Source organism: Pogona vitticeps, chromosome 3 (genome assembly GCF_051106095.1).
Source record: "Pogona vitticeps strain Pit_001003342236 chromosome 3, PviZW2.1, whole genome shotgun sequence".
Lineage (NCBI taxonomy): Eukaryota > Metazoa > Chordata > Lepidosauria > Squamata > Agamidae > Pogona > Pogona vitticeps.
In genome coordinates, this window is record NC_135785.1 from 86,341,984 (window position 1) to 86,369,000 (window position 27,017).

At 38.4% G+C, this 27,017-nt stretch overlaps 1 protein-coding gene across 3 annotated transcripts in view; it reads left to right on the forward strand.

Annotated features, from left to right (window-relative positions):
* The window catches only part of PRKG1 (protein kinase cGMP-dependent 1), an 833,788-nt gene that overhangs the window by 356,747 nt on the left and 450,024 nt on the right, over positions 1–27,017 (forward strand). For all 3 annotated transcript variants that reach the window (XM_072995266.2, XM_072995265.2, XM_072995267.2), the window contains exon 3: positions 8,330–8,443. In XM_072995266.2, the coding sequence (XP_072851367.1) occupies positions 8,330–8,443 (114 nt within the window). The remainder of the gene's footprint in view (positions 1–8,329; positions 8,444–27,017) is intronic.

Consider the following 27,017-nt stretch of genomic DNA (forward strand, 5'->3'; position numbering starts at 1 on the left):
TGCTTTCTATGTTTGCTGGAGGTTCTGCAACCCAAGCCTCATTTCTTTGCAAATTAGACTTTCCCCTGTACCTGGGAAATGGGACAGGATAATTTTAAGACCATGCACACACATCGCCATTTTTTAAAGAGACAATTGGTCAAAACAGTGTCTGGATATTTTGCTTCATATCTCCAGTTCTATGAGGAGTAGATACTTACTTTGTGGTGTTTGTTTTTTTAACATGAAAACTGGGGATCCGGGCTAGGGGATGATCCAAATGGGCATGAGATAGTATGGTTAGAGGCAGAATGTGGACAGTAAGGTCATAATGACTACATTTGTGGTGATGGTGTGGGGCAAGACAAGAGAAAACACCTCAGAGGCGCCATCTGGAACTAACTTTGTCCCAAGATGCTAGGTTGGCATCCTTTTTGACAGCATTTCACCATATGGCAAACACTGCCTTGTTTAGACTGCCTTACAAGCTTTACTAATGCTTTACCAGCTGTCTGTTTCTATTATATTGTTGTTTTGTTGATATGTGGTACCTCGTGGTGCTTGATGTAAGTGAGTAATTCTGTGAAGTGGGAAAGACTTTCTGAACATGCTGATATAATTTTGCATATGTCTGTGTTGGTACAGTAGCAAAAGCTTAATGCCTGGTAGCTGTCTTTGCTTCAAACAATACTGCAAAAGAATGTCCACATTTGTTTTATTTTTTGTGCTTCTTTTTTGTTGGGTTGATGTCAAGATTATCAAAGTACTCTACTTCAAAGCAAAGTATAAACACATTTATGATTTTTAAAACAATTGTGAGAGGCAATTACAAATGCATTCAGGTATAAAGAAAAAGAAGGAGAAGTATACATTGAGGCATCTGGTCTTTGTCTCATACCCAGTAATAAACTGGTTTTACATGCCAAAGGAAAGGTGGGCAAAGTTTTAAATGAAGCTGGTATGTGAGACTGGATAACATATTTCTGAGGTGTAGGCATTACATTTTCTGTGAGTTTTAGCACACGGATAAATTTGAAAGTACCGTCACTTTTTTGTGAAATTGATTTTTTCAAAGATTTTGAGAGTTTGCTAATGTGATTTTATTGCGTGATGTCACCCTAGTTCACAATAACATTGGCAGAAGTCTTGCATTATCTGTGAACCACCAAGTCTAACACAGCTCAGAGATTATTTGTAGCCAGCAGAGATAAAATAAATCCTCTCTTTGGTTTTTGTTTTCACGTATAAAGGTGTATCCCAATGCCACCTAGCAGAGACCTTTGGCTGGTTTACAATGTGGAAAATATAAAACATTTTTTTAAAAACTAAGCATACACCGGTAACACAGAAATAAAGGACTGATGAACTTCCCCATGAACAGAGATCCATAGTGAGAATGGTATCACTAAAAACGTTCTCTTCTTTGTCTTGGGATCGGAACTGGGAAATGGCATGCAGAATAAGACTTAATTGGATAACCATACATATAGGAAGAGTTTTTAAAAGCAGTTTACGAGGGAGTCAGCAATATAAAGTTGTTACGCTGCATACTACATTGTGGATTGGATTATATGTGTACCTGTTTTAAGATTAGCAGCATTTCATAGCTAGGCAGGTAGGTAGGCGGGTACGACACTGGTGTGTACAGAATAATAACCCTGAAACATTTCATCCCAAAAGAATGATGATGTGCAAACCAGATTTATAAGGCACAACCCGCTTCATGTATCGTAATAAGCTAGGGGCAATGGGTGCATGCTGTTCAGCAGTTAAACAAATCATGTAAGTTTTATTTCTGGTTTTCGTTGTGATATCAGAACCTTTCAGGAACTGGCACTGTGAGTTGCCTCATCGACACTCATCAGGAGCTGGCACTTTGCTCTGCTCTCCCTCACACTCTGGTTTGTCCCTTCTCAAAAGCCAGAGAAGTAATTCTGTACTTATTTTAGAGGGGGGGGGGGAAAGCTGGAGTATGATTTTGGCTGGGTTTGGACATCACACTAAACAAGTTGTGGACTAACTAGCAGCTCCAGTTGCAAGTAGGAGCACCTGGCCAATGCGTGCCAATGACCAAGTTTTCTGACAATTCACAGCATACCAGAATTGTTTATAATTTCTTCTGATCACAATATTTGAATGCAACTCTTGCAGATGTTTGTGAATTAAAATGGTCTCAGGTTTTTCATTTAAGAAAAGGAGCAAAAATGGAAGCTAATAATAAAGCACTTGATTATTAGCCATTACAGGAATTACATGGAGATTGACATTCTTCGAGTTGAACCAATCTGTTTCTCTTTCCTCTCTTCACAGGAAACAGAAAATTACCATTTAATTATTGAGAGGGGAAATATCCTCACAATAAATGAGAACATTGTGATGGAACTGTTTGGTTTATAGTCCAATTTGTTGAGAAGCCCAAGTGCAATATAGCTAAGGATATTATTTAATTTTTAATTGGATGAACTTGATGTGCTAAAAGTACCAAATGTTCTAGCCATAACGCAAAAGCAGTTTTTTGCTTCTTTCCTCTGCTTTTGTTCTAGAAGACAAGAGGATGTATGCTTTCTCTCTATATTAATTTTTGATGGTTACGTAGGTTGAATTGAGACAAGATCCAGCAGCATCACCAAACTCAACTGATTAGACATAATTCAGAGAACACAGATTACCTGATATAGCATACCAAGCCATCTCTCAAAATTGCTGTCTGAAATGCATAGGTTTTCCAGAATGGTCTTACCTCTGGGCTAGATAACATCAGAGGACTCCCAGTACAAACCAGGAGCTGAAAGAGAGCTTTTTCACCCTTTTAAAAAAAGCGGTTTTCAGATCTTCCATAGAGGAAATGCAGAAATGTCTCTTATGCCTCTATATAGCCGATGGCTGTATTTTGCCTGCCGTGCCTTACATGAACTGTGGTAAGCTATACAAGAAAACTGAGCACATCCTCCCACAAAATTAAATGCATAAAAATGCATGAGAATCTTTATCCGGTCCTTTTTCAATGAAAATGGCCACCATAATAATGACTATCATTCAGTATTAATATTATTGTTATGGCCATCATAACAATGACTACAGTATTATTCAGTATTAGTGTTTCATCATTAATAATTAATATTTATGGCCTGAACAGCATCTTTAAATGCCATTACTGTTAATAATTAAATAATCTGCTCCTTGCCTTATTGCTCCCCTTATCTTACCTTTCATTTTATTTAGTCTTCATGTTAGTGAGTGTGAATGTATCTACACATGGTGTCAAAATCACAACACCATAATATTAATGGTGATAAAAGTCATGGAAGATTTTAAACATCACAACAATCAACATCCATCAAAACATTTGTTTGTGATAGGAAAAAGCTTAGTGGTGTAGGGCATGCTGGATGTCCTGTGTTCTGTTTTTTTAGCATTTTCAGTGTAGGGAAGAATAGGCAATGCCATACCTATGACTGTGTATTCTATACCCCTCAAAATTTATTGTGGAAGATTCGATGCTAACTGATCTTGAGATACTCTTGAAGTTGCCTGTTACTGACAAACGTTATCTGATACATTTATTAATTGTACTGTGGTGTTTCAACAAAACTAAGAAACCTCTAGCTCTTTAGACAGTTTCTTTAGATAATCCAAAAGTTTATCTGACACCACTTTCTGTGATTATACCTTTTGTCTTGGGCCATGGAACTGATTTCAACAAATCCAAATCAGGTCTGAATTTGTTTGAATTGCTTTAGTGAGAAAAAGAAAAACAGATTTTTCCAAACTGATGCAAAAAAAGCACCATAAAAAGAAGACATTAGGATGAGGGAAGGTGAAGGAACTTGTTCATTGACACCTGCACCTTCCAGTTTGGGTCAATAATATCACCAGCAATCAATAGTCCAGTCAAGATTCTTCAGGGGAACAGATGTTGCCATTATCTTGCATGCTGTTGTACTCTTTTCTAGTGAATTAACAGCAGGAACATTTTTAAAATATGTCTGTTGGCAGTTTCATTTCTACTGTAGTTTGTGTGCCTCCTTCTTTCAGCCTATCAGTACCCAAAATTCAGTCTTCCTTTCCCGTTTCTCACTCCAGTCTGATTCTTTCTTATTCTTTGAGTTTGTTGTTGTTGAGTGAATGTGTGTGTTTTCTTCACCATTGTTTTAATAATGCTTTTATTAGGCAGTGGAATTTGACTTACCTCTCCCCCTTTTAGCCCCAGATTTTAATATTTAGATTTTATCTTGATTTCAGTCTTTGTTGTTTGTTTAGTATGTTTGATCTGTCTTCATGTTTTCTTTTATGTCTGTCTTTACTATTTCTGAGAGTACTTATGCCACTTCTCCCTTCCGCGTAAAACTTGGTGCAAGAGCAAGTCGCATGAATCACAGAGGAGACTATAGTTTAGAAGAGCAGCATTTTTATTAATCTTAAAATGTGGCAAGACTGAAACTTATCTACCTGTAACTGGGCAGGGACACCCCTCTGGGAGCAAAGTTTCCATGGCCCAAATTTCATACACTTAGATGATATAAGAAGCAAACATGTTAATGGTCTTCTAAAACAGTGGTCCCCAACCTTGGGCCTCCAGATGTTCTTGGACTTCAACTCCCAGAAATCCTGGCCAGCAGAGTTGATGGTAAAAGCTTCTGGGAGTCGTAGTCAAAGAACATCTGGAGGCCCAAGGTTGGGGACCACTGTTCTAAAAGACAACATTTAAAGGTGGCTAGCACAAAAACCCCTGGACCAATCTGTCTGAAAATTGGCAAAGTCAATCATTTCTTTGGGTGCTACCATGTCTCTGAAGTTCATGCACACATGTAGGAGGAAAGGTTAGGGTTAATTTGTTTCAGCTAACCACACAGGAGTCAGCAAAGAAAGCAGAAAAAACTAGCCTACTTGTATATGTAGCTTGATATTCATTTGAATTTTCTTCTCCTCACACCTGATGCTGATGTCTGCTTGTTTTCCCTCTGCCCTTTCCTTCCTTCCTTCCTTCCTTCCTTCCTTCCTTCCTTCCTTCCTTCCTTCCTTCCTAGGGCTTGCTATCCTTCTGTTAGGACAGCTGGGTGACCAGAGAGAGAGAGAGAGAGAGAGAGAGAGAGAGAGAGAGAGAGAAACAAGAGCAAGGAATTTGCAGAGAGACAGGAAAACATTTTCACTTCAGCCTTATTTCCAGCTTGTTAGGAAAAAAAATAAAAAAGGACTCCGCAGAGAAAGAGGAAGAAGAGGAGGAGGAAGTTTTAAGCTAGCTCTGCTCTGACTGTCCAGATCTGCATGATGCATGGCTAGATGAGAGCCACTTTATAACTTCCTGTTTTCTCTCTGCCAGGTTCTTGCTCTTTTTCCCTGTTTGATTTCCTAGCTGTCCATGTGTTATAAAAGCAAGACAAAGGAAGGAAGGAAGGAAGGAAGGAAGGAAGGAAGGAAGGAAGGAAGGAAATGGGAAGAGAAGGGAAGATGAAAGCAGACTCACTAGGTGTGGTGACGGGAGGATTCAAATGGCAGCCAGTTTCCCCACTGACCTGCCTCTGTGCTGTAGCAGGCTGGAGTGGCTTCAAATAAAACAGCTCCTCCACAAAACAACTCCACATCAGCTTTAGTGATCACAGCACCTGAGCCAATAAAAATATATTTGATTCCAGAAAAGTAGAACCCCAACAATGACTGAAGAAACTGGATTGGGGTGTGGGAACTACTGCCTGATTTGCATTGACTTCTGCGTTATTTAGTAAAGGGAAAAGAATGCTGATCTGACCATCCCAATGCTAGAGCATATTGCACATTATTTGTCAATTTAGCTGCACCCTTAGACTTGGGAGGTCATTAAATATTTCCCTAGGCATGCATAAGAGAATCCTCTGATCCATATCTAATATTTCTTATATGGGATTCACTACGAAAGGATTTTGGTATCTACAGCATGGGTGTGGCTGGTTATGGGATAATGAAAGAGAATACAGAGGAAGAGGGATTTTTAGATCACCCATCTGACCAATCGTCATTCTGGACAGTTCACAGACAATAGCAATAACAAAAACAGATATGGCATAATCAAGTGCATTAAATTAAGAAGTTATATTGAGTGGTAAGCATTTAAAACAAAACTAAAAACAGGCGGCAACTGGGCAAAAGTCTGATACTCTCAAGGATCTTAGTTGGTAGATTTTGAAATGCCTGATGGAATAAAAGATGCTTCCTTTTTAAAGCATCTCAAAGGAAATCAGAGAGTGGGCCAGGCCAATTTTCAATGGTAATTCATTTCAAAGGCTCGGTTCTTTGTTTCTTCCTCCAGGCCTCTCTCAAGGTCAATGCCTTCAGCTGCCCAGGCTAGGAGATATGGGTAGGATGGGCATTCCGTGTTGGAAGTAAGTGTTATACTGTGTAATGAGGTCCCAAACTGTGTTCAGGGCTTTATAGGTCAAGACTAAGACCATCACCTTGAAGCTGATATGGAAATGTACTGGTAGCCAGTGCAGTGTGGCCAGGATTGGGGAAATGGGATGATTTTTAAAATTCTCTTTACTAACCTGGCCAACAAGTCTACCAAATGCCACCTGCAGGAAGGCAAGGCTGTAACAGGCTAGGAATTTCTTGAGATTTCTAACTAGAGATGGGGAAAAATATAAAATCGGCTTTTCAACGAAAATAGCCAGTTCATTAAATATTCATCCCTTCATATTCATGAGTTCCAGAGACCCCCCACAATTATGAAAGGATGAATATTTACCCATTTTTATTCATCCATCATATTGCAAAAAATAAACAAAAACACCATTCTGCCTACCAGCTGCTGATCAGCTGATCGGTGGCAGACAGGCAGCCACCCCCCCACAGCCACCCAACTCCACAGCCTACCCCCACCCCTTTCCTCTCCCTACCTTAGCCCACCCCCACCCCCACCAACACCCCTTTCCTATTAAAAAAGAGAGAAACACCATTCTGCCTACTGGCCACCGTTCAGCTGATCGGCGGCAGATAGGCAGCCACCCCCCAGCCACACAACCCCACAGCTTATCCCCTTCCTCTCCCTACCTTAGCCCCCACCCCCACCATTCCTTAACGGCTGCTGCTGAGGTCTGCTTCTGGCCTCCCAGCCACGGCATGTAAAAATGAGACTGTCTGCCCTTTGCAAAGATGGCAGCTGTGGCTTCATTTAGGGTAGGGAAGCTGCATCTGCCATCTTTGCAAAGGACAGCCTGGATTCCCTTAGGAGAGTGGCTGCCTATTGCCACTGATCAGCTGAACGTTAGCAGGTAGACAGAATGGTGTTTTTTTAAATAGGAAGGCTGGTGGTGCTGTGAGTGTCTTTTTTTAATACCCCCCCCCCCATGAATTGACTAATAATGTTGTTATTCATCACTTCATGGGGGCAACTTTGTGCTTCGTAAGTCATCAAAAGTTGACGATTCACGAAGGGGGACTCGCCAAAATGGTGAGTTATCTCCATCTCTATTTCTAACTGAACTGTAGTTGTACTGGGATAGATGTGATGAGTTAGGAGATGCTACCCATGAAAAGGTCATGATTATATTTATTAATTCCTATTATAGGAAATGCATAACATTCAAAGGAATGTATACTGCTTGAGACTAACATAACACATTTATTTCTGTGCGTCTACCATATTTAGACTACCATTGGATTTCATGCTGAGAGATGGGGAGGGAATGGAGTGAGTGGGTATATTATGCAATTGGGGTTAAGGAGAGGTGGAACAGATTGTCTGCAAGTCTTCCAGAATGATCCCACAGCAGACTGCAAGATGTAGCTATTGTTTCTGGATGTTCCTTCCTTTAAAAAAATATTAATACACATTGTCAGATCAAACAATGTGAGTTAGAAACAGATGGAATTACTAGAGTTATGTTAATTTATAGAAAAAGGACTCTCAAGATTAAGATTATGGGGTGAGATTATCTGTAATTTCTAGTTACTCATTTTACTCTATGGTTGTCCCTTTGAATTCATGTATCATTTTTTTTTCAAAATGGGAAGAGTAAAATATGATCCTCCAGATATTGTTGGATTACAGTGCCCATCAGCCTTGGCATGTTTAGCCAATGGTCAGGAGTGGCAGTCCAACAAACCATGAGTTGGAAGTGTATGTTTTGCCAACCATTCTTCAAGAGAGACAAAGGAAAAATATACGTGCGAGGGAAGGCGCATCCGTGTATACTCTGTTCATTAAAGAATGAAAAATAGTAAAAACCTCTTACTGATGTTTATCACCATTGCAATGTTTAGCTCTCTTTTCAGTAGCAATGAGAGGCTCATGCTTATATTTTAAGGACGTTATACAGGAGAAAAAATTGAACAACATGGAATCTTTCTAATATAGATGTGTGTTCTTTGTTCACAGATGGAAAGGTTGAAGTGACAAAGGAAGGTGTGAAACTGTGCACTATGGGGCCTGGCAAGGTATTTGGGGAACTCGCTATCCTCTACAACTGCACTCGGACAGCCACCGTCAAAAGTAAGGCATGTTGGGGTTTTAATGCTGAAGTAATGTTGGTAAATACTGATAACTACTGTTGTCAAGAACAGAAAATATTCTTATCTTTAAAACCAATAAAACAGGCCAGCAATATAAACACATTCATCATATTTGTTTCTTTCAACTCATTCTTAAGGAGAATCCCACTGACATACTGCAGAAATTCTGATTTTGTGTGGCAGCCAAAATCTGCATGTTACAGAAAGTGGTCTAGAGCTATGCCATTTTGCAACGTCTGTTCCTTGGTAGTTAAGTCCACCACCACCCCACCAACAAAGAGTGTTGAATCAATAAAGAAAGCTGTAGCCTTTAGTCTGTAAAACCTGAGAAGGGCTGTTAAAGGTAGGACCCTTTGGAGGTCACTGATTCATATCCATAAATCAGAAGCAAAATGATGCCGCATAACAAGGAAAAGCCTCAAAAATTTATTCTGTGTATTTCATACACAGAATAAGTGAATGCATTTTAAATTTTTCTATGGCAGCTGATCAGTTTAATAGGTCAGCTGAAGGTGCTTCCAGAGAATTAAAGACAGTACGCTGGTGGAAGAACGTTGGTGTTCAATTTTATATGTGTTGTTCAGTTCTATATTATTTCTAGGTAGCTAGGTCAAACAAACTGACCAAAAACTGTTAACATATATTAGTGGCCATTGGTAGTATATCTATAAATCCCACACCAGGTCTCTTATTCTCCTTCTTTGCGAGATGTTCTTTTGTGTTTCTTCCGGTTTTTAATGGCAACATTCATTCCTCATTAAACTGAGGCAGGGTGAAGTCAGGGATGTTGTTTTCTGGAAAGGGCAGATTCTGGGGTAAGACAGATAATATTTATTAATGTTTTTTCCTTGCCAACCCCATATGCAGATATTTTGATGTAAGAAATGGCTTTGTGCACAACGTCATTTAAAATACTAACATGTTATTACAGTGTAATTTCTCTCCCTCATTAATGCGTAAAGAAGTGAATGGCAGTGATAATTGTAATTAGCACTATACCCCCTCCCAAGTGTTCTGACAGGTCACCAGTTAGCATCTGAAGCCATTTCAGCTAGATGTAGATTAACGCATCCAATTCCTGCCAGTGCACTGAGCTATTTAAGAAACATTACAGACTGATAAATTAAAATTATTACTATTGCCTCTAAAAGTCTGATTGGAACATCTGTTTGTTCTTCTTGAAAGATTATTCGGCTTACTTGCTGCAGCTTTAAAAAAGCAGATGGTAGTGGGAAATATCAACAGTACAAAAACAACAATTAGGTTACGCAATCAACTTTGAAAACAAAACCTGTACTCTTGAAAAGTTCATCAGTCTTAATGAAGCTCCTTTTCAATTCCCATGCCTGCCTTTTTAAAATATTAGGCTAGGCCTCCAGCACCAGGGATGAGGAATTCAAGGCCTCCCAATAAGCTGGAAGCAATAGCAAAATTCTTTAGGCTCCTGTATCAATATGTATCTGTGCTCATTTTTGGGGTGAGGTGAATTTTAGAAAATGAGCTGTGGATTAAACGAATTGTCAAAAGTCTGAGTACTTGATCAATAATATTGTAGTTTTGTTTTGTTTCTTCTGCTCTGAAAGAATCTGCAGTGTATTGTCTAAGTGTTGATGAAAAAAAATTCTCAGTTGAGTCCTGAAACACAGCTGCATGTTATTAAAAAGCTTGCTGGCTCCTGGTAAAACTCTGTTGCGTGGGATGGAATAATTCTTCTAGTATCTGTCATTTAAAAATGTAAACCAATATAGATGCTGTAGCTGTACAAGAAAAGAAAATGTAGATATTTTAATTTTTTCAGTAGCACGTTTTAGAGGTCAAAAACACTACATTTAAGAGAAGAGTATAATAAAGTATATTAAACTTAGCTAAGTCATACTTAGGATCAAACTTTACAATACAGCTAGCACATTAGGATCAGTTACTTCCTTCAACAGTGGGAGACATCTGATGGTGAAGGTACTGTATATGCTTTCATTTGTCTTAGTGTTTTGCATTCTAGAAAGCTTTGGTTAGGTATATGTGAGCTTTATTTGCAAGTCTGATTGTCCAAGTACTTACTTGGTAGGTAAACGTGGACTTCATTTACAAGTTGGAATGAGCAGATACTTATATCTGTGGAAACTGTATTGCTGAAGAAGAATGAATTAATCACAAGTGATCTGTAGTTTGACCCTTAGCTTACACGAAATATGCAAACCATATTGGTTTGAATGGTAGAAAAATATGGCATCTCCACTAGATTGTTATAGCTGTCAGGTATTGAGCATATGTGGGAAATGTGCTTTGAACGAAAAACAGCTGTGCACATGACTTATAATTTTTTTATATACTGATTAGTTTTAATGTACAGGATGAAGTGATCTCAAAGATTATCGGTATCCAAGGTTCCTTCTCCCTTATCATTCATGATAATTGGTTCTTCAATTTATTCATTTATTTGTTCAGCTCAAGTCATTAATAAAACTTAATATAATTTCTAAAGGCAAATTATTTTCAGTTTTAAAGAGAAAAAATTCTGATAATCTTTTAAGGATTAAATATAACATTTGAACCTTATATGTAGAAGAAAAGACAGAACTAAGGGACAGAATTCTATTACCAGTTTATGCTTGCATAAGGGAAGTTGCACAAATCTTTGTGGCAAATTGCTGTTCATTAGCAAGGTGCTCATTGTGTTCTAGATCAGTTGGCTCTCACCAGTTGTCCTCCAGATGTGTTGATCATACAAGGTGTAGCACAACATGCCTATAAGACACCAATTTGAGGAAGACTGGTCTGGAACTTGCAGAGATTAAACATATGTCTGTTGTGCATCAAATAAGATGGTCTAGAAAGCAGGTTGAGGCACCAATTGGTATTGTCTCTCACATTTTGACCAGTAGAAATGATGATGCTTGAACATTATTGTAATGACATTCAGAATGTGAATACCGGTAATTGCTTTTTGTCTCAAAGGTATTCTGTGACTGATATTTGATTTTCAAAGGCAATTGCATCTCAGAAATTTTGTTAATTTTAGCATCCTGCCCTTTGGAGAGCATGAGATGTTGATGTTTTGGACCATGTCTTGTCTGCACATGTGCTGTGTTTGTAAACATGTAGATATATATCTGTAGGGTATGGGTGCCTATTTTGGTGTTGCTACATGTATGCCATTCCTCCCCCCCCCGGGTACTGGAGAGCTATTCTTTGGTTTTTGAAAAATATGATAGTAATCTGTTTCCTGTTAATAACAAATAGTTATTCAGCTCCGGTGTCATTCATTACTCAAATAATTTTCTTGCTGTCAGGACAAAAGACCGAATAGAAGAGAAAGGTTATGATCGATATTATTTACAAAATTACCTATTTATCTTCATGAATCACCACCCTGACTCTGTAATTTCCCAATCAGAAGAGGAGCCCGAACTGCCAGTGCACAAATTGTTCGGGTTATTATGGTGACAAGTGAGCACTACATTAAAATATGTTAGTGAGGTATGTTTCTTTCCAGTATCCCAGTCTTGCCTTCTTTCCAGGTTGCTCAGGTTTTCTCTCCCCTTCCACTTCACCCCAAGCAGAGCACTTTGTAGTAAATGAAGATAATAAAAACTAATTGAGTTGTTTGTTTGAGGGTTGCCCCACAGGCTTTTTTTTGCATATGCAAAACTTGGGATTCCCCCAGTTTTGGTGCTAGTTTGATCTTCTGTATATACATTGTGTCTTTCCGGCTATATAAGGATTGCCCCATACTCCCAGACAACAGTGAGAGAAGTTATATAGTTCAGGCAGTACCCTGTAACTGTTTCTTGTGTGTGACACCTCTTTTGCTCCATGAGTTTTGCTTCTGAGTAAATGTGTAGAATCAACCGCCAGGTTTTCAGTATATTGATTAGTATATTGATACTCGTAAAGTCATGCCATTTATTTTTGTGTATATAACCTGTAATTCATCCCACTGCTTTTGACAATTTTTCCTTTTTGGGTTTTTAAAATTTATCACCTCCACATACAAATATTTGTGTTTTGTATTTGTGTAATTTCAAATATTGACCATTTGTGATGTTTTCTGGCACAAACCTTAAAATTGGAAATAATACACATTTTTTGCCAGAAAGATGCTTATTTTAATTCTCTGTGTAGCATTTTTAGTTTAAAAATTAAGTAAGGTTGTTTTTGTTTTGATGTCACAATCAAAATCATAATTATTATTAGTTGGGGTGAACTCTTCCATTTAGTGGTCTGTAATTCTGAATGTATCAATGAGACATGTTTTATTTTAAAAAGAGCTTTAATGAAAGCTGTTGAAATGCAACTTTTTAGTTTTAATTATAAATATGAACATTGAGGAGAAAAGATAATGCCATTGTTATTACATATATGCATTTGCAAGTAATTGGCATTGAAATGGCTAACTTAAAACATGAATCCTTTCAGTTAAGGATGTGTTATTGTGTACGTGCATTTGCAGACCAAAATGGAGAATTAAACTCTAGCTTGTATTTCTGCAGTCCAACTCTTAATCTGGTCTGGAGGATGCTCCAAATAACATTGATAAGCTAATTAAACAAGTATTCTCTTTATCTGAAAGACTTCTGAATGTGGTTAATCTGTTACATGAACAGTTGTCTCAAAGACCCATTATGATCCCTGTGCCAGAAAAAGGAGGCTCCTAATGTAATTACTCTGCTGAGTAGATCTGTCAAAGCCTGTTTATTTGTATTAGTATTGGCACTAGTATTTGCATTAACATTAGCATTACTATTAGTATTATCACCATATAGTAATTCACAGCAGCTAAAAACAAGCTTCTAGATACAGTATGTGTACAATGAGTTGGTCATTACCTAATAATCAAAAGTAGATAATTTCATTGTTTATTCTCTATAGCAGAGGTCAGGGAACTTTTTTACCTCCCCCCCCCCCCACAAAAAATAATAATGTATGCTGACATTACTCCCTTGCTTTGAAAGGATGGGAATCATACATTATTTGAATTCAAAATCTTATTGAATCTTTTCAAAATTACTTTGATAGCTTCAATGAGCTGAGAGGGAAAGCCGTGGCAGGCACCCTCGCTTTTGATGCTGCGGTTGAAGCTAATTCACGAGGAGTTCTTAAAGGTGGCTTTACTGGGCTGTTGAGGGGCGGCCATGTGAGATGAGGAGGGAGGGAGAGAGATAGGAATGGGAAACACGGCGATTGTCTGGGGAAATAGGGGAGAATTCCACCTACTTTAGCTCGCTTTTTCTTTTTTGCAAGAAACAGGGACTGAAGCCCATTGAAACTTCCTTTCCCCTCTCATCCCCGACCCCCGAATGACTTCCTCAGGGGCCTTGGGGACAGCAAAAAGGAAAAAGGCTGGGAAAGCGGAATGGCAGGGGACATGACTCCACTTCCTCTGTGACCCTGAGGTGTTTTGAGGAGTTCATGCATAAACAGCCAGGACTTCCCTTCTCAAACTACCTCCTCCACCTTTTTATATCTTCTCAGCCATTCGTGCTTTTCCCCGAAGGGGGGGGGGGATGCCTGCCACCTGCGAATAGTGCCTCCAGGTTCACGAAGACAAAGGAGGAGGAAGAGGGAGGAAAGCTGGGCTCCCCCCCCCACACTTCTTGCTGCTGCCCCTTTTCCAAATTCTTCTTGGGGCTGCCATGTAGATGTGCACCCTCGCCGTCCCCACCCCACCTCCCCAGCAGCCCATGCGCTTTAAGGTGAGGGCAAAGGGGAAGCGCAGCGTGACGGAGCGCGGGAGAAGCTGGGGGGGAGAGGACTTTGGGTGCCAATGGCCAAAGACTCTTCCCAGCGCTCGCTGTCTCGCTCTCTTCGGCTGCTGTTGCTTGACGCGGCGCAACAAGGGAGAGCTATGAGGAATCACCTGTAGCCGAAACCTTCCCCTATGGATGTTTGTCCCTCCTTCAGACCTGCTCTGAAGAGAAAAGGGAGCGGAGGTGGTGTGGTGGGGCAGGGGTAGTCGTGCGCTGTAGAGAGTGAGGAAGCCTGGCTGCAGTACCTTCCCTCCTTGCCAAGTTGCATGCTCGCCTGCTCTCTTTGCCTCTTGTTTTGGCAGAGCTCGCCCACAGCAGTGGTACAGCACGTGGACTGGCTCCCAGGCTTCCTCCAATGCTTCCAGGACCTGCCTCTATCAGCAAGGCAAGCGCGCATACACAAGGACCTGACGTCGCACTGCACTGCGTCAGGTCCTTGTAGGTATACACATCGTGGAAAATAAAATGCCTGGGGTTAATGAGGATGGTTGCACTGCTGTCACCATCCTCATTACCCCCAAGATTTTCATTTTTACCACAAATGGGTTAATTTACCCTTGTTCCCCGACCACTGCTCTAGAGTTAAACATTCCATGTGGTTGTTGCCATGTTTGCATACATATACATGCACATGCAGGCCAAAATCTTCTTGTGTAGTTATGAAAGAGGAAGAAAAATGGCATAACTTGCAATGGTAAAATGCTACTAATTAATGAGTCCCCATTTATATTCCTGGTTGCATGGCAGAATTGGCATGTGAGGAGGAATCCCAATAGTAACTTTGTTAATTAGTGGCAATTTGTCATTACCAGGCTATACTTTTTCCTGTCCACCAGCATAACTACACAAGAGGATTTTGGCAAATGCTTTTTTACATAACTCACCATCTATAACAAATTGAAGCCAATGTTTGCTGCTCTGATCAGCATTTCTATATAGTTAGGTAAGAAGAAACACCAGTAGGTTTAAATCTGTGGAATATTATGCTATATTTTGCATAATAACAGTCACTTTTGACAGTTTTGTTTCCCAGTGGGAGGTAGGACATATTTCTAAGTACTGTATGTACTCCAGCTCAGCTCCAGTCCTGCAGACATTCTCAGTTGCCATGGGTGGCTCGTAGATTGTGGAAAAAGAGGCACTTCCATGCACCACCGTTCAAACATTATTCTATAATAGTTGCTGCCCCTCTCAGTGTCACTATAAATGCTGCCATTTTAAATCACACACATATATAACAAATTTAAAATGAGATAGAAACAGTAACCAGTAATAGTGGCTATGGGAGTGTGAGCAGTGGGAAAAAGGTTAAGAGTGACTGCAGATAGTAATGGGGGTGGAAGTTTTAACAGGTAGCTGCACAATCTTTTTCTAGCCACGTTCATTTCAGAGATGTAGACTAACCAGTTTCATCTGAGTGGGCCAAAGCTGTTTGTTGGTACATTTCCGCTTGTATGAGCCTTTCTGCATCCATTTAAAAGGAGCAAAGCAAAAACAAAAGTTACATAACATCAGTCTGTTTATGAAAATATGTTGGATGGCATAGAAAAAAAGGAAGGAGAAACCAAGGTGGATGATTTAACTTCTAATTTTGCATGCAATAGGCATGATATTTGTTGACTGAAATGGTTCCAAATAATTACTGAAAAGATCATGCATTCCATAATCTGAGTATTAAAAACAATTATGTTGTAAATATGACCATTCGCTATGCTTCTAATAAAGCAGCATGGCTGCACTGTAATACTCATTTTTTTTACCACTGTTGAGAAAGTTGAGAGATTAAATTGTCCTGCTAATTAGAAGCCTATGCCCGCTTTAAGAGGAAACTAAAACATGGCATCAGGATAATTACTTCTTGTTTCCTAGCAAATTTCTAAAATTTTCTCTCAGGGAAACAGTCTATAGTACTAGAAAAATACAACAAAATGCCCAGTTAGCCAAAACAGAATATTAGAGAATTGTTTGTAAGCTATAGAAATATATGTAAGGTACATTAAATAGATGTAATGCTATGCAAAAGGAAGTGTGATACAGTAAAAAAAAACTCTGATAACTCTGCTGGCACTTTTCTATTATTCTTAGTTTACATCCTTCTTCAAAGTAAACCAGAAAATGTAAGGTGGGGGGAAGTAGAATGCTGCTTTGGAAGTGGCATATAGGAAAGGAAACAAATAAAACCCACTGTAGGAGCATATCCTGGCTCACTGACAGCCCAGGATTTTGAGAGCTGGAGGAAGATGTTCAATGAGGTCCTGAAAGAAGGAAGAATGATGCCAAGGTCCATCAGCAAATACTCTTGATTTAATAACTGTGCATTGTCAAGTCAGTTTGGATTTATGATTACCCTTTTTGGGGTTTTCCAGGTATAGAATACTCAGAAGTAGTTTACCAGCTCCTTCTTCAGGGGGCATCCTGTGCAGCATGCCCAAGGCCATGCAGGCTGGAGCTGTTCTCAGGAGGCACAGTGGGGAATCAAACTCCAGACTCCTGCTCTGCAGCCAGATACTTAAGCCACTGAAATTCAACCTACTAATAATAATTAGTAATAATTAAATAAAAAAATCTTAATTGCAGCCCATGATAATGGAAGAGATTTTTTTCTTTCACGGCAACTAACAATTCTGCCTGGAAATGATCACCTAAGGAAGACATTGACAGAGAAAGTAGCGATTGCCATTCCTTTTCACCTCATCTCTATTTCTCTATAATCTCAGTGCTTCTTCCTCCTTCTTATATCTGTGCATTTAAGCCTGTATTTGAGTTGGTCAAATTTTCTGAATCTAATTGGAATCAAAACACTCAAGAAAAAACTAATACAATGATCCTAAATGTTTTTGCAAGTGTTGTGGGGGTGGAAAAGAAAAGTTGAATGAAAATTGTGACATGGAGAAGTATCTCTGGAAAGGCACTGCTAATAATGGCCAAGCTCCTCATTGGCTGCTGTTTGTGAGAAGGATGTTTTTCATCCATCCAGTTCAACAAATCAGAGTTCGGGTGCAGAAAAGCCCAGCTCTGTTTTCTGTAATATAAGTATCAAGGCAGGGGACAGATTTTCTGCTCAGTAGTAATTTCTTCTGTGCATAGCCTATCAACGTGTTTTGCAGTCATAACATTTGTCTAGACAGTTTGTGGCCTCTACCATTTCCAGACAGAGCCAAGATGGCGCACAATGCCACCCTATTTCTACAAGTCCCAAATAGTCTGAAGGCTTCCCACCCCTAATTACTGTCATGCAAAAGTTACACCATCCCAAGTTGTTCAAGGATCTTTCCTAGAAAATGAATATTTTAAATGGGACAGGTTTTGTGGGAGGGTTGGTTTAGCAGTGGTCATACCACAGCTTCTTTGAAAGCTAATGTTTTTGATCTCTATTTTCTCTTCTTATCCCCGCTCTCCCTTGACAACCACTTCTGCTTTTTCCCCTCATAGTGCATAATGCCAATAAGAAGGCAAGAAAATATGGAGGAGCAACAGATTTGTTTACTTTCTGTCTTCTAGTTTCATCTCTAGCACTCATTCTAGAAAAGTGATACATGTACCGTATTCAGACTTAACTGGGGGGGGGAGTAACTCTGCATGCCCACTAAACCATCCCAATTGTCAGAACCTGATTAGGATACCTGACTCTCCCAGGAATCCTACGGAGATTTATAAACCTCCCAGGCAAAGAACAGAAATATATGATTCATCATAGCTGATGTTATTCGCAGTAAAGGGTTAATCCCAGAATGAAACCAGATAATCTGTGACAAGTTTTACAAACTCATATATTTAAAAAGAATTTTTAAAACTCTCTAAATATTTCATTTAAAAGTAAAAAATCAATATAGTTCCAAAAGCTTTAAAATACATGATGTAATTGAAAATATGAAAAAGAATTTAGAAGAAATGTTGAAGATTAATGAGGAAGGAGGAGGTCAAGTTGGACTAATATGGATACTATGAAGTTTATGACATGAGGACTGAGTATAAAAGAATCTTATAATTTAAGGAAACAGCAAGGAGAATGGAATAGACAGAAGAAAATGGTAAAGAATTAGCAAGGCTCTTTATAATATCTAGAGATACTAAAATAATGAGGCAATTGCAAGCTAAAAAGAAAGAATTCAAAGAAACAATATATTTGAAAAGAGTATTTTGAATTAATAATAAGAACTCAAAATTGCTAGCAGCTGCTACTTATAAAGATAGCTGATAAGGAATTAAAATAACTGCAGAATGTGATTAATATATATTGTAATGAAAACAAAAGGTCGAGGATAAATAAAAAATTATTTTGTTCCACAAAAGAATGGCGGTTGGTATACCAGATATTAAATTATATTATATAGCTCATTAGTGGAGATACACACCAGAAATTATAACAAGCAGTAAGGGGATAATCTGGACTGATTTTGAGCTTTACAAGATTAAGGAAAATATGGTGAACTTGTTTTTAAGGAAAATTTAAAAGATGTTATTAAAAGCATAGATAACCCATTGAGTTGTCTACGCTTTTATATTGAGTTCAAATATTTCCCCATTGACACACATGGTGGAATTATGCAGTTTTCCAGATAAGTTGAAGAAGAAATTAAATTAGGTTTTGTTAGAACGGGAAGTTATAAAAATTAAGGACCGGAATAAGAAGATGTATAATATAGAAAGAATAAAATAGGTACTAGGAGAAGAAGGAATTACTTGGTTAAATGTAAGACAGATAACTGGACCAAGGAATGGGGAAAAAGGAAGGAGAATATAGGAGGATGACTAAAATTGAAGAAATTACTGAAAACAGAAGAGATTGATGATAATATTCAAAGAAAAGTGATAATAAGTGAAATATATAAGATGTTAGTAGAGGATGAATATAAAACAATAGCTTTGAAAGAGATATGGCAAGGAGATTTAAATGAAGAAATTAGTGAAGAAGTCTGAAAGAGGATATAGGGGAAAAGAAAAATATGTCAGTTAGGGTAAGGACAACTGTTATAAAGTAATATTGAAAAAAATACATGAAAGAGCATCAGAGTTATTACAAAAGGGAAATACCAAATGATTATTGAGCCTTAAACATAAGACTTAATGCCTTAAACATAAGGCTCTGGATGACTTTTATATCCAGCCTTGGCCAGTTAGAATCTATGGCAATGTGATATCCATAGTCTGGTGCAGCCCTGTTATCTTTTCAGTGCTCTCAAACCATCAGTTCCATTTTCTTTCTCACTCCATGAAAACAAAGCATGTATCTTTTTCTGTTCCCTTTCAATAACAGTGCGCTGTCTCTCCCTATATATAAATCCAACACAGAATCCCCTGTTTTGCATTGGTAGTCAAAACAAAATGTTCCTAAGGCTTGGACTTGCAAGCCTGTGGGAAGCTGAGAAGTTGAAGGTTGCAGGATCTGGCCAACTCAGACTCAGTGAAGTTGGGGATCTGGAGAGTCCAGAAGCTGAAGATCTCAAGGTTTGGCCATTTCAACATCCCACTCCCTTGAGCAGTACTGGCCAGTATAATGCAGTATACTTGTCAATGAAGTATATAAATGTATATTATAGCCATAAATACTACAGAACATATACTACGTTATACCCTTTTCCAAACTCCATTATTATTAATTATGAGGTTAAAGCCTTATAAAACAAATGACACTTTTTTCACTTCTCTACTTATTATTAAACAGTTTAAAATAGCATTCAGTTTTTTCTTCTTTTACACTGTAAAAGTTTCTATTGTACAATATATTGTTGTTCCCATTTATTTAACATAGGTTTCCAGATCTGTTTTGTGATATCTCTTTGTTAATTAATGTTATCGGTAAAACACAATATCATTTTTAAATGCACTCCATTTTTCTCTCTTTTCTTCTTGTCTGTTCACATTATGTCAGTGTTCACTCTTTTTTGTGAAAATTGGTACAAAACTGAATAAGCTTCTTTTGCCTTGTTATCTTGTTATTTCAACAGTAGCTTTTGTACCCAAATAAGTGGCTATCATGTAAACTATATCTCCAGCTGTAGTTTTTAAATAATATGTTAATTTTTCTTGCACCTTTAAAGTATCTTTTAAAAATCAGTTTTCAGTTTTAGGGTAACATCTGTGCACCCCATAAAGTCATTTAAAAAAACTATTAACACCAGTCATTCCAAGTTGTGGGTTTTATCTTAAGTTGCGAATAAGCCTTTCTTAAATGATAGTTGATGCGTTACACATTTATTTTCAAACATTCATTTCAGAATACCTTATGCTGACATCAGAAATGTTTTACACCTGTGATCCTTACGTCAAAACACTTATAACAAGTTACTAAGAATTTGTAGGCAGACAGGAAACTAATTAAAGAACAAGCAGCTTATGAATAATATATTCAAAAATTTATAGAGCATCTGTTGTTTGAAAACACCTTTAAAGAATTATTGAATGTAGTATCAAAGAGATCAAAATAAGGTTCAAACAGGAAAACTAATAGCACTATTTAGTGAATTAAAATCTTAATTCTTTGTAAATTGTAGACAATATATATGTCAGTGTGACAGATACTGGTCCTTAAATTAGACTTTGTTAATCTTACGGTATGAGACTGCAAGCATTTTTCTGCATTTTTCCCACATAATCACTTATCTGTGAAAACACTGCAGTATTAATTTTGGAGACACACAGACAAAAAGTTGGCAAAAAACATCTTTATTAATGATACTTCTGACTAAATAAAACCAATTGTTTTCCCCCCATTGTCATACAGGAAAGAAAAAGCTCAGAGTGGTTGACAATTTTTTTTTTGACTGACTAGCTTAATGCCCTGAGACAAAGATTTCTGTCAGGGATGGGAAAATCTGTGAAAATTTTATATCCTCATTTTTTATTAGATTTATACCCCGCACCATCTGGCAGCCAGGCCGCTCTGGGCAGCTAACAACATCAAGACAAACAACAGAATATTAAAACACAATAAGAATAAAATAATACAAACATTCAACAGATACAATAACTAGTGGGATAAATTAAAACAGATGGCTATAAAGATGGTAGAAAAGATGATGAAAGTATGGCAAAAAGGATGATAAAAGTGAAGCAGAGATATCCCCAACTTAAATCTCAGGGAAAGCCTGATGGAAGAGCCAAGTTTTCAATTCTCTTTTAAACCCGTCCAACGAGGGTGCCAGGCGTATCTTCATAGACAAATTGTTCCACAGACAGGGGGTGACCGCTGAGAAGGCCCAGCTTCTTGTTTTTTCCCTCCGGGCCTCCTTCAGGGTCAAGGCCCTCAACTGCCCTGCCTGTGAAGAACAGATGTTATGGACAGAATACCCTGCCAATTACATCTGAGTTTAGATGTAATCGGTAGGCAGTGTTGGGACATTCTGTATCACCTTCCATTTACAAGTACAGTTTACCATTTCCTACAAACCATAAAATGTGGGTAATCTTAAAGTTGGTTGTTGTGGGTTTTTCGGGCTCTTTGGCCGTGTTCTGAAGGTTGTTCTTCCTAACGTTTCACCAGTCTCTGTGGCTGGCATCTTCAGAGGACGGCTATGTCCTCTGAAGATGCCAGCCACAGAGACTGGCGAAACGTTAGGAAGAACAACCTTCAGAACACGGCCAAAGAGGCCAAAAAACCAACAACAACCATTAGATCCTGGCTGTGAAAGCCTTCGCAAATATATTAATCTTAAAGTTGCTTATGCTAGCTTCACAAAGTATAGCTTGAAGTCTGTAAATTATAAGACTGACAGTAGTTTCTTCAGGTTTTGGCATAATATTAAATGAAGCAGGTAGTTAAAAACTGAAGCAAAAGCTTCCTGTCTACTGTCATGATAGGAGGCATTTGCAAAACCTGAGGGTCCCTTATGGTTTAACTTTAACTTCTGAATGAGACTGCTGAGAACAAATAACATACGGTATTTTCTTTGTATGTTGCATATGGTAAAAGGTATTGAAAATGCATGGTCTTTTTAAACTGGTAAAAATTCATACTGATGTAGTTTATTTGTTATCTGATGTCAAGGGCTCAGAATGCATTGCAGTGTTCTGCTTGAAATACCATTTCTGTTTCACATAACTAGATTTGTCAAAATAAAACTGTGGGAAAGATTAGGACAAGAGACTGCAACTTGTCCAAGGCCATCAAGTGACCTTTACAGCTCACCAAGGGATTTATAAATAGGTTTCTCAAATCCCAAATCAGAGTTCTATTTCCTGCATCATGCAGATTGTCATGAATAGTATTAGAAAACAGTATATAGGACTGAAATAAAATTAAATCCCCTCATCACCTATTCATCACAGAAATCCCAACTCTTCCCCTCCCCAAACACAGTGGGCATGGAAAGCATGCTTAGGAAAGCTTGGGATACCGTTTTTAAGAGGAATAATTAAGGGATTAAAAAAACTTTATAAAGCTCTAGAGCTATGTTATTCCATGACCGTTGTAAACACACGTAAGAGATCCATAGCACATTTATCCTTTTGAGTTTTGCATGCACAAACCATTTGCTAACTACTGTAAGATGTCCTTGCTTAAAATATTCTCACCTTTTTAGTGAAGCCAAGAAGCATGAAGTCATCACTGACCTGTAGTACGGTTTTAGAAATTACTGGAAAAGTATGATAGGACTGCAATGAGTGAGTGAGAAAGTACTGTATCAAGTATGTGTTTATGGTTCACCTCAGGTTTCTTAGAACTGCTGGCTTCTATTTGGACCTTTTCCCTCCCCAAACATGATGTCAGCTTAACACTTTATACTACCTCACCAATTAATGAAAATAATATCATGATGTTATCTTTGTGCAGCCACCTAAAATTCCAAAGGAATTTAGAATGACAGCCAGACAAGCTGGCAAATATGGTGTACACTTTCATTATCTTCTATGTGGCTTTCAAATTAGAGTACAGAGCTTGGTAACTCAGAGGAATGACAGAGGCAAAAAGGCAGTTTTTTTTTAAAGCACTAGAAGATAACAAATGTCAATGATTTAATATGCATAGCACAAATGTTCAGATCCGTACAGGATGCTACTGAAACAGAGTCAAGTTTTTTAAAATTATTTTTTAAGTTGACGAATCCTTTTTTATGTTATATAAGTACATAGAATGGCGAGGAAATACAATTTTAGTTCTAATATAGGCACTGTTTGAAAACTGAAACTTCTCTGGATGTAAATAAATCTAACATATTTGCTTATAATTTTGAAGTATAATAAATGTATTCAGTGTTGTTATTATCATTGTAATCATATTTGTATGCCACTTTTCCAAGCTACTTAAAACATTTTGTAAGAGTTAATCAATAAATCTATAGGGACAGAAATTGTTTACAATCATTACCATATCTCATTTCATATTATATTCACATATACATACTGCTGAAAGTTTCGTATGCCAATAGGTTAGTAAGATAGGTTCAGATTGAATTGTTTGTGCCGAATAAAATTCTGATAATTTTAGACGCCTAGAGTGGTCGAAATGACTAGATAGGCGGGGTATAAATACAATAAATAAATAAAAATAAAATAAATAATTTAACTAAGAATAACAGTTTGCTTATTTGTTATGTTTCATCCTGCTGTCTCTTCCTTTATATACCTAGTTATAATTTTTCAGATTAAAATGTAAGAGGAACCTGTGGTTTAAGCAAGCCATGTTAGCAGCATTGAAGCTGTTGTCTGAGAGCACAGTGTTACTGAACAAGTGGTGTGTGCCACAGTTCATTCAGCAAAGGTTCTCAGGTGTAGCCTGTGCTGTTTCTTCCTTGTGACTTTATCCCCCACTCCTTCTTTTAGAAAACTAAAAAGAAAATGGTTCTGGTGTTCCTGGCGTGACCCTCATTAGCTTTGGTACAGCTCATCTGCAGGTGCCATGACCAGTTAGCGGTTGTCTCATTTGGTGAAAAGCATAAACATAGACTCTCAATAAAGTATGATGAATGGTAGGTAGCTGTTCTGTACAATCTATCACTGGACTGTTCTGTATTATTTATCACTGAACTGTCCTTGATGGCTTTTCATCACAAATCTTCCAAACCTGTACTGACTTGTGACCGTCCAGGCTGTCTGTTACAATTCTTCCTATGTAGAAGAATCTAAGAGGCTTCCTGTTGTCACTGGATCTTGCTGAGCAACACAGCCCACCTGAGCTAGAGCCTATCTGTTTACATTTTTGTTCTCTGTTCCTGATTCCTGGCTTGTTCACTGTTGTTCTAGACTCTCAGAATTTCCTGGGAATTCCCTCAGACAGAAATCTGGCAGCTGGAGCTCAAAAACTCTTATTTAAAGAGGGGCTTTTCTCACCTCCATGCAGGACTCCAACACCATTATATTGGCTTTTCAAGAAGGAGAAAAGCATTCCCAGTGATGTCTGGGAGTAATGCAAGGGTTCGTGAGAGTTTTAATGGTGCGTCAGACAAGTAATTGTTTGAGAGGCTCCCTCTATAGAGCTAAATAGGCGGTGAGACTACCTCTTCCATTCTCCCTTGAGAATCAAATGAACCCTTGCACCACTCCCTGACACTAGGGGGAGCAGTTTCCTTCTTCTTCTTGAAAGATCAATTAATACTGTACGTTGCTCACCTGGAGGTGAGTAAAGTTCCTCTTTAAACTATTGTTTTGGCTTGCAGCTCCCAGTAGTCTACCTGGAGAATTTCTGTCCAAAAGAAACAGAAGTACAATGCCTAATCCTAATCTGCCCTCCAATTCCTACTGCTTTTTGATTCAGGTTTATAGCTCCCAGGCCTAGATTCACTCCAGCTCCACTCCCAGCCCTGTCGGTGGAACATGAACTACCATTTGCAGATTATTAGAAAATTATGACCTGTAAAGAACAAGATGGAATAATTTCTTCTAAGCATTTAGGTTTTGGATGAATAAATAATACTGATGGCCATGAATGCACATTAGAAAAGGGAAAGTACTCCCTCCATAAACTGCCTAACTATCTCACATAATTTTTGTGTGTGATAGGACCAAAGGGTTATTCATGTTGACCAATGTGAAAGACTGAAAGGATTAAATCATGGAGATCATGGGTTTTAGCCACAGTAATTTTAAGTGAAGCCCTCATGTCCAAAAGCATAATATTAACGCTGAGTCTTAGATACAAAAGTGCTGGGGTACATAGTTGTTGTTGTTGTTTAGTCATTAAGTCGTGTCCGACTCTTCGTGACCCCATGGACCAGAGCACACCAGGCCCTCCTGTCTTCCACTGCCTCCCGGAGTTGGGTCAAATTCACGTTGGTAGCTTCGGTGACACTGTCCAACCATCTCCTCCTCTGTCGTCCCATTCTCCTCCTGTCTTCACACTTTCCCAACATCAGGGTCTTTCCCAGGGAGATTTCTCTTCTCATGAGATGGCCAAAGTATTGGAGCCTCAGCTTCAGAATCCGTCCTACCAGTGAGCACTCAGGGTTGATTTCCTTCAGAATGGAGTCTAGGGGACTCTCAAGAGTCTCCTCCAGCACTACAATTCAAAAGTATCAATTATTCAGTGGTCAGCCTTCTTTATGGTCCAGCTCTCACTTCCATACATCGCTACTGGAAAAATCATAGCTTTGACTATGCAGACTTTTGTTGGCAAGGTGATGTCTCTGCTTTTTAAAATGCTGCCTGGGTTTGTCATCGCTTTCCTCCCAAGAAGCAGGTGTCTTTTAATTTCATGGCTGCTGTCACCATCTGCAGCGATCATGGAGCCCAAGAAAGTAAAATCTGTCATTGCCTCCATATCTTCCCCTTCTGTTTGCCTGGCGGTGATGGGACCAGTGGCCATGATCTTAGTTTTTTGGATGTTGAGCTTGAGACCATTTTTTGTGCTCTCCTCTTTCACCCTCATTAAGAGGTTCTTTAATTCCTCCTCATTTTCTGCCTTCAGAGTGGTATCAACTGCATATCTGAGGTTACTGATATTTCTTTGGGCAGTCTTAATTCCGGCTTGGGATTCGTCCAGTCCAGCTTTTCGCACAATGTATTCTGCATATAAGTTAAATAAGCAGGGAGACAATATACATAGTAGTTCTCTCCTACTCAGCATGACCAATGTGTAGGGCAAATAAAGAAACTACATAGTTATGTTCTTATGGACTTATCTAATTGCTATGTCCTCTTAGGTTTTCATGAAAAAATACCTTACAAAATAGTTCAACTACTTTTTTTAAAAGATTGCTTCTGGATAGTCACCATACAGCAGGCTAGTTTCTTTCCCTTTGCATGTGTTGAGCTAAAAAACAAACAATACAAAAACACCTTAAAGGCACACTGTGTTTTAAACTGTCTCAATTACATTGCAACTCAGTTCCCTTTGTGGATATTTACGCTTAACGAAATCCAAGTTTTTCCTCTGTAACTTTAGGTTTTGTTTGCCTCTTGGGAAGGATTTCAGCTTTTATTTGTCTTGCTCCTCTCCTTCTTGACTCATTTCTTCTTCCAGTACTCATTATTAAACTTACTTGTTTGCCTCTAGCATCTTCAGTCTTCCTGGCTTGTTTTTTTGATGCATAAATATTTTCTCTTAACTCTATTTTTATCCTCTGAGCATTTTTTTCTTTGTTTATTGACTTGTCTTCTGTACGACCTTCCATTCTTTTTTAAAAAACTATCTCCCAGAAATATTTTTCTTGGACATATTGCCCAGTTTCCATAACTGCAAACTGTTAATAATCTAGTATTTGACTTGAACTGCAATCATATACATGGTTACCAGGCAGTAAGTGAAATTTAACACAGTAACAGTTACATAGAAGAATGGGAATGGGTTGTTGGCTTTCAAGAAGTCTCCAACTCCTGTGTTTGCTAACTGATGAAAGTGGTGAAAGTGAAGCCAAATAAAATGACATTTGA